This window comes from Penicillium odoratum, assembly GCF_028828045.1.
Source record: "Penicillium odoratum strain IBT 22623 chromosome Unknown utg000003l_segment0_segment0, whole genome shotgun sequence".
NCBI lineage: Eukaryota > Fungi > Ascomycota > Eurotiomycetes > Eurotiales > Aspergillaceae > Penicillium > Penicillium odoratum.
The window spans coordinates 2,322,674-2,336,685 of NW_026643145.1; the positions used below are offsets into that span (position 1 = coordinate 2,322,674).

At 48.9% G+C, this 14,012-nt stretch overlaps 4 protein-coding genes across 4 annotated transcripts; 2 read left to right on the plus strand and 2 right to left on the minus strand.

The window, feature by feature from the left end:
* Positions 1-4: 4 nt before the first annotated feature.
* Positions 5-5,552, plus strand: utp10 (snoRNA-binding rRNA-processing protein UTP10; the record flags this gene model as incomplete). The annotated part of the gene is made up of 4 exons (XM_057138053.1): positions 5-381; positions 439-4,870; positions 4,918-5,059; positions 5,110-5,552. 4 exons carry the CDS (start codon positions 5-7, stop codon positions 5,550-5,552), a joined length of 5,394 nt encoding a protein of 1,797 aa, XP_056998518.1.
* Positions 5,553-5,709: 157 nt separating this feature from the next.
* On the minus strand, positions 5,710-7,533 carry N7520_004119 (LLM class flavin-dependent oxidoreductase; the record flags this gene model as incomplete). The annotated part of the gene is made up of 8 exons (XM_057138054.1): positions 5,710-5,937; positions 5,989-6,166; positions 6,212-6,768; positions 6,822-6,881; positions 6,938-6,950; positions 7,003-7,213; positions 7,263-7,403; positions 7,452-7,533. Coding segments are annotated over 8 exons (1,470 nt in total), but the record flags the coding sequence as incomplete, so codon positions are not given.
* Positions 7,534-8,258: 725 nt separating this feature from the next.
* On the plus strand, positions 8,259-10,877 carry N7520_004120 (sodium:solute symporter family protein; the record flags this gene model as incomplete). Its single annotated transcript, XM_057138055.1, has 12 exons — positions 8,259-8,364; positions 8,412-8,475; positions 8,531-8,588; positions 8,643-8,829; positions 8,879-8,978; positions 9,025-9,108; positions 9,155-9,341; positions 9,388-9,438; positions 9,485-9,655; positions 9,704-10,022; positions 10,069-10,589; positions 10,638-10,877. 12 exons carry the CDS (start codon positions 8,259-8,261, stop codon positions 10,875-10,877), a joined length of 2,088 nt encoding a protein of 695 aa, XP_056998520.1.
* Positions 10,878-11,261: 384 nt separating this feature from the next.
* N7520_004121 (glycoside hydrolase family 18 protein) lies at positions 11,262-12,730 on the minus strand (the record flags this gene model as incomplete). The annotated part of the gene is made up of 5 exons (XM_057138056.1): positions 11,262-11,369; positions 11,417-11,952; positions 11,996-12,125; positions 12,174-12,545; positions 12,593-12,730. 5 exons carry the CDS (start codon positions 12,728-12,730, stop codon positions 11,262-11,264), a joined length of 1,284 nt encoding a protein of 427 aa, XP_056998521.1.
* Positions 12,731-14,012: the final 1,282 nt, after the last annotated feature.

Here is a 14,012-nt window from a genome sequence, read left to right on the forward strand (position 1 = left end):
AATAATGGCTTCCTCTCTTGCTGCGCAGCTGTCGCAGATTGCGGCCAAATCAACCCATGAGCTTGATCTCAAAACCCAGCGGATCGCTCATTCACAGTCACTGATCTTTGATTACAACATTGCTGGTTCCCAGGACTTTGACACTATCTATGAAATCTGTTATGAAGGCTTCCGGGAGCTTTGCTCACTGGATGGCCGATTTGAGGAGTTTGAACGCACGATTTTCAGTGAGCAGAGCAAGGCCGAGGATCGAACACAGATGAACGCCACACAGAACGAGGAACTGGATACTGTTATTGAGAATTTCCTGGCACTTGTTGGAGGACGTCTGCAGCTCAGCCCTGCTGTTAAGGCAGTGGAATGGTTGGTACGAAGGTTTAGGTATGTAATCGACGGGTTGCGCATTTGAGTAAAGAACTAATCTTGACCATTCTACAGATCGCACGAGTACAACACAACCTACATGGTTCTGACATTCTTGCCCTACCATACCACACCGCTTTTCCTCAATCTTCTCTCGATACTGCCCAATGATCTTACCCCGACATTGAAAGTCCTTTACCCTTATAAGACAGGCCTTATCAACCCTCCCCGACACCCTATCGTGCACAGCGCTACCACAAACAAACCTTTTTTCTCAGCCTTTAACAACTATGTGTTAAAGGTATGTCAGCAAGGTGCCCAGAGCCACTCCCTGCTTTCCTTCTGGGCGGGAATTACCACCGAGGCTGTTGCAGGTATGCTGGACGGTGCTCGCTCGGGTCGACGAGAGGTTGAGAAGCAGAAGCACGAGGATGTTATAATTCGCGTGCTGCCGATTCTTAGCAGCGGTTTCGCCTTGAAGAAGGTGTCCGAACTGATTATCGGTTGCTACATGATCTCCGTTGTGCTAGCTCAAAAAGCTTCCCTGGCCGACGATGTTCTAGACGGCCTGATGGAGACCGTGGTTACTTCATGGAAAGAGGAAACATTGAGTTCTGGCTTGATTTGTTTGTCGGTTCTTGCTCAGCAGAAGCCAACCGCTACCCTGCCAAAGAAGGTGTTCAAGGCCCTTATTCGCCTTGACCGCCCCATGCAGCAATTGTCCGAAGTTGCGACACAATACAACACATCCAAGCTTTTGATTGGGCTTGTTGATGGATTCGTCAGTGACTTGCAGAAGAACAGCGTGCACCTCACTCTTTTGTCATCTGTTTTCGAAGCCAAGGTCTTGCAGGAGGATGAAGTGAAACAAGCTATGGTTATGGTCCTCAAGTCGGCCAGTGACATTGAAAAGACTCGCGATATGTCTTTGGAAACCCAAACACAGCTTGCTGAGCTGATCCAAGGATTTAGCCGGTCTAGCTTCCTTCAGCCAACCTTCCAAAACTTGCTGGCGGAATCATCCTTCAACGTCTCAGCATTGGAGCACAATCTGCAAACCGTCGTTGAGGCACCCGTTCAACCTCAGCTTATCCAAGACGTGGAGATGGAGGATATTGACGATGATGTCGACAACTTCACACCTGCCTTTGAGTCATTGTCTAAGGAACCCAAATTCCCGTCTTCATTCCTGACCAAGCAGTACATCCCCGAGTTCAACAACCTTGTTCAGGTTTTTGCCTTGGCCGTCGAATCTGAATCCAAATTTGCTCAATTTGTTGGTCTCCCAATCCTTGCCAAGGCCGATGCGACGAAATCTCCGCAATTCCTGTCGTTCTTCACTCGGGTTATTTCCGGACCTTATCCCTTGGGAACAAAGATTGCTGCACTCAATTCTATTGCCTCCGTTCTATCATCAGTGAACGGTGACTTCGACCCTCAGGCCCTGTTGCCCTTCCTACTCGTGGCTCTTTGTGATCCCTCCGAGCGCATTCGTCGTGAGACCACCGGTGTTTTGGCTCTCATTGTTACCATTTACAAGAACAACAAGAAGGCAGATGCCAAACCCTGGGCTCACGACGTGATCTACGGCAAGGGAACTCAATCTTCTAGCGTTTCATGGCTGCCCACTACTGATGTCCTAAAGGTACTGGAGCGTGCATTGCTGCCTGGACTTGAGGAGTACATTCTGGATCCTACCTATATTGCTAAGGTGCTTGATGCTACGATGCGCGGATCTGTTCTGTCGGACGATTCCGGTGCTTCGGAACTGAAGAAGTCTCTTCGTTTGGGCTTTTTCAAATTCCTTTCTTCTAACACGATTCAAATGCCAATTTATGGTCCCAAGTTTGGCCTTCTCCGTTTGCTTAACAATGTTAAGAAGGTTTCGGGAACCACTCGTGCCAAGGAGCTTCTCCCTCTGCTCCAGCACTGGCGTGGCCTGAGTCAGAAGGAAGTCGAGGATATCTGTGTGGCAGAGCGTCTTTCTCTTGCTGAGGTCGAGCAAGATGTGGTTGCCATTGTGACTGCTAAGGACAGCGATGCCATTGACATCTTGCTGCAAAATGTTAGCCCCGTCTCGGTGCGAACTTCCTTCGTGGCAGCTGGATTCTCTCACATGAAGGCGATTTGGAGTAAGATCCCAGAAGATGTCCAAGTAACAGCCGCCGAAAAGCTCTTGGATATCTCTCTTGGCGAGTCTGACGAAACGCCTCTCGCAGACAATTGCCGCGCTGTTCTTCGCAGTGTCGAGCTGTCGGGTGCCATTCTTCTCAGCTTCATTAACAAGATTCCCGTTTCATTGACTCACATTGAGAGTCTTGGCCCCGCGCCCAAGCGCAGACGGACCAGCCAGAACAATATGATTGCGATGACCGTCAAGGATGAGGCAGAATTTAGCAAGCTCATGGATAAGATGACCTTCATTCTTGAAGTTGTGGACAGCTCCAGCCCTGATTCTCACCCCGAGCTTGCCGGAGGCCTCTTCCAGACCCTTGCTGCTCTTCATCACTTCAAGTCTCAGATTCAATCTGGTATGAGCTACCTGCTCAGTCTCACTCTGGGCAGCCTATTGGCCATTGTCAACAAGTCCAAGGGATCTCCTAAGCCGCTGTTCGACACTGCTGCCATCCGGGCTGACTTGGTGGTGGATTGCGTCCGCACAACCGAAAGCCCACAGGTGCAAAATGCCGCCCTCCTCTTGGTCGCAGGCCTTTCTGTGATTGCGCCGGAGCTCGTCCTTCACAGCGTGATGCCGATCTTCACATTCATGGGATCAAGTGTTCTCCGCAAAGATGATGATTACTCGGTTTCTGTCATCGATCAGACCATTGACCATGTTGTGCCGGCTCTTATCCAGTCTCTGCGTAGCCAGAAGCGCGATATCGTTTCCGGAACCTCGGAACTCCTACTCAGCTTCACCGCCGCATTCGAGCACATCCCCTCGCACCGTCGTCTGCGACTCTTCCATGCATTGATCACCAAGCTGGGCACTCAGGATTTCTTGTTTGCTGTGTTAGCTATGCTTGCGAACCGTTACTCCAACGACAAGGATGTTCTCACTCTGATGACTGGAGTGGCCTCAGACACCACTCCCGTTGTCGAGCTCACCACCTACAGCAAGTACCTCAACCTCGTCATCGATGCGTTGCAGCCTAAGGCCGGTATTTCCCAGATTCTACTTGGAATCGGAAGCGATGACGGCCGTGACCCTCAGAAGGTGGCCGTTGACTTGCTCCGTGATCTCGCTCACCTACTCAAGCATTCCTCCCTGAAGTCTAAGCTGGAGGCTGCTTTCGAGAAGGACGACGAGGTTGCAGGTCAAGTTCGCGCTTGCTTCTCGCGCGTTCTCGGACAGGTTTTGAACATTGGCGAATCCGTGCAAAGCATGAAGCCCGTGAGCCAAGCATGTGGCGAGGTTCTTGGCGCTCTTTTCAGCACCTTGTCTCTTGTCGACTTCTTAGATACCATTGAGGTCTTGCTGCAAGAGCCTAACGATGACCTTCGTCGCAAGGTCCTCCGACTCCTGGAGAACCGCCTGCGCCAGACCCCCGAGCGTGACAACGAGTCCCAGATTCGTGTCCTTGACTTCTTGCCTACTTTGGTCAATATTGTTGAATCGTCACCCGACTCCATGCTCAAGCATGCCGCTGTCGCCTGTATTGATCGCATCACCGAGAAGTACGGTCGCAAGGACCCTTCGAAGGTCATCACTGCCGCCAGAGTCGTCGCTAGCGAATCCTGTCTCGGCTACGATGATGACCGCATTCGCATCATGGGTGTTTTGTGTCTGGCCTCTATGGCCGAGGTTCTGGGCCAGGCTATGATCCCAGCCCTCCCCGATACCCTCAAGCAGTCAGTGAAGCTGCTGGAGCTCAGCCTGGTTCCCGAAAAGGAGAACTCACGCCTGCACGACGCCGTTTTCTCGCTGTTCTCTGCCCTCCTCGACCACCTTCCCTTCATGATCTCCGCTGCCACTCTTGATCAGATTCTGCTGCTCTCTTTCAAGTCAACCAATGCCAGCCTTGACGACTCCTCCGAGGACAGTCGCGAAGAGACCCTTCGCCTCATGGCTGCTCGCAAGATGGATCTGACCGCCACTCTTGGCGCGATTGACCGCAACTGGCAGAACGCTGTCAAGGCCGGACCAACTGCTACTACTGAGGTCCTGCAGGTCTTGAGCCTGGCTGTTGAGAAGAACCCCAAGTCCACTGTGGCCAATAACATTGGTGTTCTTACCACTATTCTCTTCAAGGCCTTCGATTTGCGACGTGAGCAAACCGCCCTTGGCGACCGTGCTCAGTTTGACGCCGGTGATCTGGATGAAGCTGAGACTACCATGCACGATGTCACGATTAAGATGATCTACAAGCTCAACGACAGCACATTCCGACCACTGTTCATCAAGATGGTCGAATGGGCTACGAGTGCTCAGAAGGATGAGCAAGCCCAACTCTCTCGTCTCACAACGTTCTACAAGTTCCTCCAGGTCTTCTTCGGCACCCTTCAGGTATGGTCCTTTCAGATGATCCCTTTAGCTCTCACTAACTTGTTCAGTCTATTGTCACCGGTTACTCCAGCTACATTTTGGAGCACACAGTCAAGATTCTGGGTTCAAGTGGACCTGCCAAGGCCACCAAGCAGCTCTGGTTGGCTACACTCGGCACTCTGCGCAACTCATTCGAACATGACCAAGACGGTACGTTTCTTTCTTCCTTATTTTTATCTGGGTAGTGCTGATTAAATTAGAATTCTGGCAATCTCCATCCCACCTCAGCAGCATCTCTGGTCCTCTCATTTCGCAGTTGGCCCACGCAACCTCTTTGAAGTCAGCGGAACTCGTTGTCACAGAAGTTGTTCCCGCGATTACCGAGCTTGCTACCGCAGCTGACTCGACTGATAACCACAAGGAGCTTAACGTTGCTCTGATGAGATACCTCCGCCCCTCCACTGCTCCCAACGCCAAGTCGGCTGGTGGTGATAACCCATTCACTCGCCTTGCTGCCTTGAAAGCCGAGCAGGCTCTTACTGAGCAGCTCGGTGAAGAATGGCTGGCTCTTCTTCCGGAGATGCTGCCATACATCAGTGAACTAATGGAGGATGAGGACGAGAGTGTTGAGAGAGAAGTGCGCAAGTGGGTGAAACAGATTGAGAGCGTACTGGGTGAGCGACTGGATGATATGTTGACTTAAGGGTTCCGTGGCACTGCCATGTACAAAAATCGCATTCAAGGTTGGCGTTGTAAAAATAGATCTTGCAAAAGATATTTCAATATATTTCAATATTTCAATTTCAAAGACTAAACTGAACATCCATGTATATGCTAGTTATTTACTTGACGTTGATCTACTAATTCTCCGGGACTGGATGGTCAGCAGCGTCAACACCTGCGTGCCACCTGTATTTGGCCGCCGGGTGATCATGTCGAGGACCAGATTGGCCAGGTGTGGCGTTCAGGTTCTCACGGTATGTTCCTTTTTGCACCGCATAATCATCCCAGAACAAACCCCGACGACGCAGTTCAGGGATCAGCAGATCAATGACATCCTTAAACGAGCCCGGCTTGACCGCATAAGCCTAGATTCGGTTAGTGATCTGAAATCCAACAAATTGAGACTTTGATCCTACCAAATTAAATCCATCTACATCAGCCTCTTCAATCCAGCGTTCCATGCTGTCAGCGACCTGCGCCGCCGTGCCAACAGGAGTGGCACCTAGACCACCAACAGTGATGTGTTGGCCAACGGTGGTTTTAGTCCATTTCGGGACCCCAGGGCTGGCCTTCGACCATCCTTCCACAGCAGACCTAATCCCATCAGCACTTGAGCTCACGGATTTTCATTCCACTTACCGAATCGCATTGCTCTCCACATGCCGCAGCTCCTCATCATCACCGTACGTGTCCAGATCAATCCCCGTCCAACCACCAAACAATGCTAACGCCCCATCAATCGACCCTAGACTCTGATAATGCTCAAACTTCTCCAAAGCCTCCTCCTCCGTACGACCAAGAACAGGACAAAGTAGAGCGAGGAACTTGATACTCTGCGGATCACGTCCAAACTCACTCTTCGCCAGCTGCCGAATCTCGGCAACGTTCTTGGCCACGACAGAGGGACTGTGTCCTGCGACGAAAATGGCTTCGGCGTGCTGAGCTGCGAAGGTCTTTCCAGCCTTAGATGTTCCCGCTTGGAGAATGACGGGTGTTCGTTGCGGACTTGGTTGACACAGGTGTGGTCCTGGGACGTTGAAGTACTTTCCTGCGTGATTGATCTGTCGAACTCGCGAGGGTTCGGTGTAGACGCCGCGTTCACGGTCCAGGACCACGGCATCTTGGCGCCAGGATGATTCCCAGAGTTTGTAGGTTACTTTGACGTATTCCTCTGCGACAGCATATCGGTCATCGTGCTGTCTATGTTAGTAGGAACTAGGAATTCGTGGTTTGAAAAAGAAGGACTTACGTGTGGCTGTTCGGCTTGGCCCATGTTTCGGGCTGCGGAGTCCAGATATCCAGTTACGACCTGCAATTATTAGCCCAGTCTCGTTTTTCGATGGGCTTGGGTAGGGAGATACTCACATTCCATCCCAATCTAGTATTCATGTTAGCGACTGGCCATTCAATCAACATTGCATTTGACATACCGTCCTTTGGTCAGATGATCAACAGTCGATAGACGTCTTGCCAAGTGATAAGGCTGCTCATATGTCGTCGTCACAGTTACTCCGAACCCGATGTTCTTGGTTGCTGCTGCCATAACAGGCACTACTGCCAAGGGCTCGTTCACTGGCCACTGAGCACCAGAGATAATTGCCGGGTCCAGGTTCCGGGGTCCCTTGTAGACATCATAACCTCCTGTAAGTCAAATGTTAGTAAGATAGCGATGATTTCCAACTCAACTTACCGAGAACATCTGCAATGAAAATGCCATGGAATTTGGCCGACTCAAGCAATTGAGCAAGTTCCACCCAGTGGCCGATATCGTTGAATCGATGAGATTCATCTTCGGGGTGTCGCCAAAGGCCAGGAGACTGGTGTCCACTGCCTGATACCTGTCAGATACTAATGAAAAATAACAGTGGCCAAAACTCACACATTTCCACAAAGGCATTTAGAATCAATGACTTGCGTGGCTTCTCGCCGGTTGCATTTTTGGTATCCGCCATAGCTGGAAATCTTGGCGATAGATGTAGCGGAGTTTCTCAACACGACTCTGAAATTCTTTACTTTGCAATTTTCTTATAGACAGAGGAGCTTGTCTTAATTTGTATAGAATAATCAACGAGCACACCATTCCTTCTATCCCCGCGTGCGTCACATCCCATGGGATGTACTATAGCATCAATGTGGGGCGCGATGGCGCGATAGAGGAGAACATCGAGGGGTTCAAACAAGAGAACAAGCGCTGTCATTGGTTTATTTAGATCAAAGTTGTAGATCTACCCATTCAAATCCAAGCTTACTTAGTCTGAATCTTCTCGGGCGAGAGATTGAGCAACATTGAATGGCTTTCGGTCCATTCAGACTGTAGACATGTAGAATCTAGATTCCCAATGTATCATTGTTTGAACGAATTGGAAATTCGAACCTCCAGATCTCGGTTATTATTTCCATTTTCATGGAATCAGTCAATCGATCTTCCTAATATTTATCTTCATCATTAATAGTCCTTCTCTGACATTGATTTTACAGCATTATCAATTTAAACTTTAAACTTTTTTTTGATCAAAGCACCTCATCGCGAGCTTATATCAAGTCATTTTGGATCGATTCTGATCATTTACTCTCATGTAGGCTATGCTCTCACTTCCTGCGGTCTGCATTTAAACTTGTATTGGCCCAGATCCGCGAGCTCGGCACCAAAGAATCTTTTCTTTCTTCCCCTTACTGGACATCAAAGATGTCAAATCTAAAGATTCGCGATGGTGTCACAAGCGTCCAACCACCCCTGTCTCAGGCAGTTGGCTATGTTGTGGTTGTCGTAATTGGTTTGGTGATAGCTCTAGGTGTGATCGATCTGGATCTTTGTTGACCGCGGGCTGACTTCAATCAGTGATGATGTTGATCACCAAAATCCTGAAGAAGACTACCGGGGAAGACAACCAGAAGACCGAAATGTAACGACCCAGCCCTCAACTGCTCCTGTTGGGGAGTATGCTGATCAGACAATAGGTTCATGACAGCTAATCGCACTGTACGAACTGGCCTTACCGCGTCGGCTGTTATTTCGGTGCGGTGTTCCGATTCTCAATATGAAGCTTTCCTGTCCTGACATTCATACCAGTCCTGGTTATGGTCGACCGCCCTGCTCGGCTCCTCATTCGTGGGCTATGATTATGGCGTTGCTGGTCCTTTTTGGTTCGCTGCTGGCTGCAGTCCAATGATTGTCTTCTTCGCGCTGCTAGGTATCTCCTGCAAACGAAAGATCCCTGAGGCGCATACATCGCTCGAGGTGGTGCGGATTCGATATGGTATGTAGCTATGAGATATATGCAATTCGACAGGGCTAATGGTGATCAGGACGGACTGCTCATATCGTGTTCATGATTTTGTGTCTCATCAACAACATTTTCGCCTGTGCTAATATGCTTCTCGGTGCCTCTGCTGTTATCACAGCCATGTATGTCTCATTCGACAAACGGTCAACTCAGCCGCTAACGAATTAGGTCCGGAATGCACATCATTGCGGCGACATTTTTGTTGCCGGTCGGAGTGACGGTCTACACCTTTGTTGGTGGCATCAAAGCAACGTTGGTTCTCTCCTGTGTTTTGAGACTTCATGCTGATAGACTGCAGTTTTTTGACAGACTATTTCCATACTGCCATTATTCTAATCATCGCATGCTATTTCACGGCCAAGGCTTTCTCGGTGGATCAAGTTGGTTCTGTCGGCAATCTGTATGATCTTCTTGTAGCCGCCGCTGAGCGACACCCTGTCTCGGGCAATCAAGCTGGAACTTATTTAACCATGAAGTCGAAGAGCGTTAGTATCTTCTTCAATCAGCATACCAATCTTCTGACATCTCTAGGCAATTATTTTTGGCATTTTACATACTTTGGGCAACTTTGGCCTTGTTATTGTAAGCTAATCCCTGCACCAGGAGCGATCGACCTAACACTAGCCAGATGGATACAAGCTACTTCATCAAAGCGTTCTCAGCATCTCCAGCTGCAGTGGTACCAGGCTACACCATTGGAGGTATTGCATACTTTGCCGTCCCATGGGGTCTGGGAACCGTGATGAGCTCCATCGCTCTGGGACTCGAGAACCAGCCCAACTTCCCCACATATCCTCGGGTAAGTTTCTCTTAGTCTTCCAGATATGATATCTAATACTTTAAATAGAGAATGACTACATCCGAGGTTAGCAACGGTCTGGTTCTACCCTATGCGGCGATGACGATCGCAGGTAAAGGTGGTGCTGCGGCTTCCCTTTTGATCACCTTCATGGCATGCACATCCACCCTCTCCGCCCAAGTCATTGCAGTAAGCTCTATTTTGAGCTTTGATGTGTACCGCGAATACTTCAAGAAATCCGCCACAGATCGCGACCTGATCCGCGCGAGTCACTTTGGCGTTATCTTCTTTGCGGCCTTCTCAGCTGGCTTCAGCACAATGCTGCACTACGTTGGAATTGATCTTGGATGGACGCTATATATGCTTGGTATGCTCTAAATGGGAGTCTAGAATATATTATTAACATTTTACAGGCGTTGTTACCTGCCCTGGGATCTTCCCAATGGTTTTCACTATCCTCTGGCGGCAACAAAGCAAAACCGCAGCCATCCTCTCTCCTATCCTAGGAATGATCACTGGACTGGCAGTCTGGCTCGGCACAGCCGTCCACTTCGGCGGCGAAGTCTCCGTCGCGACAACAGGCGAGGTACTTCCTTGCATGTACGGCACTGTAGCCTCCTGCTTCTCGCCAATCGTGTACTCTCTTATCATCACATTCATCAAGCCGCAGCGGTACAACTGGGATGATTTCAAAAAAGAGAAATTGGCACTGGAGAAACTGGATAGTAACTTGACTACTGCTCACCAGGAGACAGCTATCCAGAATGGGGCAAATGGTCTTGAAGACGGCGGTGTTCGAAGTGCGGCATTTGATGCGCAGGAGCTGAAGAGATGGGGTCGCATTGCGGCATTCTGGTCCATCGCTACCTTTTTAGGTCATTGGGTGCTCTGGCCTTTGCCTATGTATGGGTCTGGTTATATTTTCGAGAAGAAGGTAGGTGATCCTTCTATTCGATGATTTCTTGCAGCTAACTTTTGATAGTTCTTTATCGCCTGGGTGGTCGTCGCTATCATTTGGCTTTGGGGTGCCATGTTGGTCGCTATTGTGTACCCACTTGTTGATGGTGGTATCCAGCAAATCATGCAGGTTTTTAGAGGCCTTGTTGGAAGTAAAGGTCTGGCAAACCATTCCAATATCATGGGGGTAGACGAGTCTGTATCCACATCATCTCCGTCAGCAACATCTGTCATCGACGGGGCTCAGGAGAAGAGTATTTTATGAAACTCGGAGGATCTATCACTATTTTCTTCTATTCACGACTTTGATGCAAATTTACTCAACTAAAACCCGTCTATTTACCCTGAAATAAAGCGCATGAAATGAATTTTAACTCTAATCTTGGAAGCCCCTAAATGGCTCGACATCCAGACATTCTTCATCCGACTCCTGCAATTTACAAGATTTTAATCCGATGATTGATTCACTGTAGCTAGCTGATGCTATTATAGCAGTAGCATGAAATGGGCGTTGAATTTCAATAGATCTAAGCGAAAGATGATCTAGATAAAGCCATATCCACCCCAGTTACGTATCTCGCGACGGATATCCACGAGCTGTCCCACATCTCCCCTTTAACTGCAAAAGAGTCTTGACAGCCAAGGTCATCTAGTTATTGGGGAACCCGGCCTTCAAGTTATTGTAGACGGAAATTGGGTAGCCAAGTTGATTCTGTACTTGTCTCAAAGCACCAGTGCCTCCGAGTGTAGTAACAACCTAACAAAAATTAGTAATGACCTCAAATACCACTGATCGAGACAAACCGTGGTGATCAAACTGTCTGATCCTGTCTTATCACTGCTACTCTCCCACCACATCCCACCACCAAGGCCCTTGGACTTGATGTATTGTGCCTTCTTCTGCGCGACTTGAGGGGTATCGTAGCTGACCATCATGCTCTTGGAGGAATCATAGCTGTAGCTAGCGATGGGCTGATCCAGGTAATTGGCCGATGATCCAGGCAGGGGTAGTGCCTTGTAGTCCCATACTCCATTCTCCCAGCTTCCGCTCCCCACGCCGCTGTAAGCGGTGCCGGGGCCATTGGTGTTCATAAAAGCGCGACCGTAAAGTGGCATTCCTAACACAATTTTACTCGCAGGCACGCCATTCGAGGTGTAGTAATTGATTGCTTGATCCGTGTTAAAAGGGGTACTACTTGGGTTAGAGGTAGAAGCATAGAGATTGGCATCATTCCCGGTGACGGTGTCAAAGCTTCCTGAATAATCATAGGCCATGAGATTCCAGAAATCCAGATACTGGTCCATAGCTGCAAGTTGAAGTTGCTGGTAGTGGGAAGGGCCTGTATTTATCAGCGAGTTCATTCTGATAGACGAGGACCATACCTGCTGGGGAAGCAACCGTGATTAAGAAATGGTGGCCATTTGCATTTGCTGCGCTGTATGAATCTAGGGCCTGGCGTAGTGCTTGCAGCGTGGCCACCATATTGGCAGCTTGGGTGCTATCGGCAGGATACTGTCTGATTTAGTATATGATTGCTAGAAAGGTTATAACATTCATCACCTCCCAATCGATATCAATTCCATCGAATCCAAGATTCTGAACCAGGGTGGTTGCTGATGAGGCAAATTGGGCCCTCCCTGCTGTCGTACTAAGCGGCCCTGCAAAGTTAGGGGAGTAGGTCCATCCACCAACAGATAGGAGCACTTTGAAATTGCGGTTTCTTTTCTTCAGTAAGAAAAGTTGCTTTACACATCCATATACATTATTTCCTGGGTCATTCCAGGAGTCGCCAGCAAAGTGTTTATCAGTATCTGCCCAGCTGTCAGAAAGAAACACCTGCCCACTGGCTTGGACGTTGGCAAAGGCGTACAGAACATGCGTCAGTTGTTCAATAGGCAAGTTTTGAGGAACATAGTTCCTTGCATATATGGCCTAAATGCTGGATTAGCTTTGATAAATAAAGCAGTAGAGTTGCCTACCCAGTTCGCAAAGTATGCCACGGAGCGATAGCCGCCCCCATCGCGAGCTTCAATCGCCGTCACGTTGTCATCGCAAAGGGTTATAGAAGCAGCATTTGTCATAACTATAGCTACCAGAAACGGTAAGGTAAAACGCATGCCAGGCAATGTGGTTATGGTGGATTATCGTCGTGATTGGCACCAATGGAAAGAGTGTTTCAAACGAATTTTGAGGGGAGGTAACGTCATTATTTGTAGATCAACATAAAGTCTCCAGGCCGATAACCTTTCGACATGAATCTATCAACTGCCATTGTCAAGTCATTTTCAAATTCATCCTTCCGATATCAAGGTCCAAGCCTGGACGCGAATTTCTGTAGAGCGATTCTCTTGAAAGTCTCTTTCCGGTTTTAGACCGCGTATTCCTAAAAAGGAAACCGATGGTCCATACACAGCTCAATATCCCTATCACGAAGTATCCCACACCGGCGGATGATTCACATTGACAAACTGTTGGACCGGTAGGTTCAAGGAGGCAAGAAAAAAGGTCGCCACATCAATCAAGGCGACCTACTTTGCAAACTCTGAGTCTTTTGTCCCGATCAAAGATCCGGCCTCGTGGCCAGGTTCGATTTCCGCCAATCGGCTTGCAAGATTTTGGCTAGATCTCGGACTAGGTGACATCCGCATCTATTTCTCCTGCTTTCTCGATTGACTCAGATTTTCGGGGAGTATGAACGGAGACCTGGCCCTTACAGCCTCCGGTGCCAGGTCAAGATGGATTCGCTGCCAAGTGGATGTGACTTGGGTCAGCCATTTCTGGGCTCGGCGATACGTGACTTGCATACTCGCGTAGCCAGTGTTGTTGCTCTTGATCATAGAGAGTTTGGTGCTGTACTCACTGCTGCAGGAACACATCATCCACGATCAGTTAAGGGAAGACTTGGCCATGCGACCGAGGCATGTGCCATGTTGCCCAAGGCGGGCTTTGTAGGCAAATGGGAAGGGAAGAGATCTGCGTATATTCTAGATTTTCGGGCAGGAAATGAAGGAGGTTCCATTGTAGTTCCTTTCATGATTAGCACCTGTTCTTCAAATCCAATTCTTAGGAGCCTGAGGTTTTCCAACCGGTAATACTTGGCAATAAATGCCCTACATGGATCTACACAACAGAGACATGAGAAGGGTAGAAATTCGAAAAATGCAAAACAACAGCCCCGCAAGAGATCAATTGAGTAAGTTCAGCAAGTACTACTCGCGCCAGCGCACGGTAAGCAAACCATCTTCCCCTTCTCTCCAGATAGTCTTTCCCTTCTTCATCCGCCCTATTTTGCAAACTTGCACTCAGCTTCCTCTCCTTGCATGATTCAAACTAACCGCCTTGTATTGCATTCTGTTCAAATCCACAAATTCCACAAATTCCTCAATATTTACAAAATCT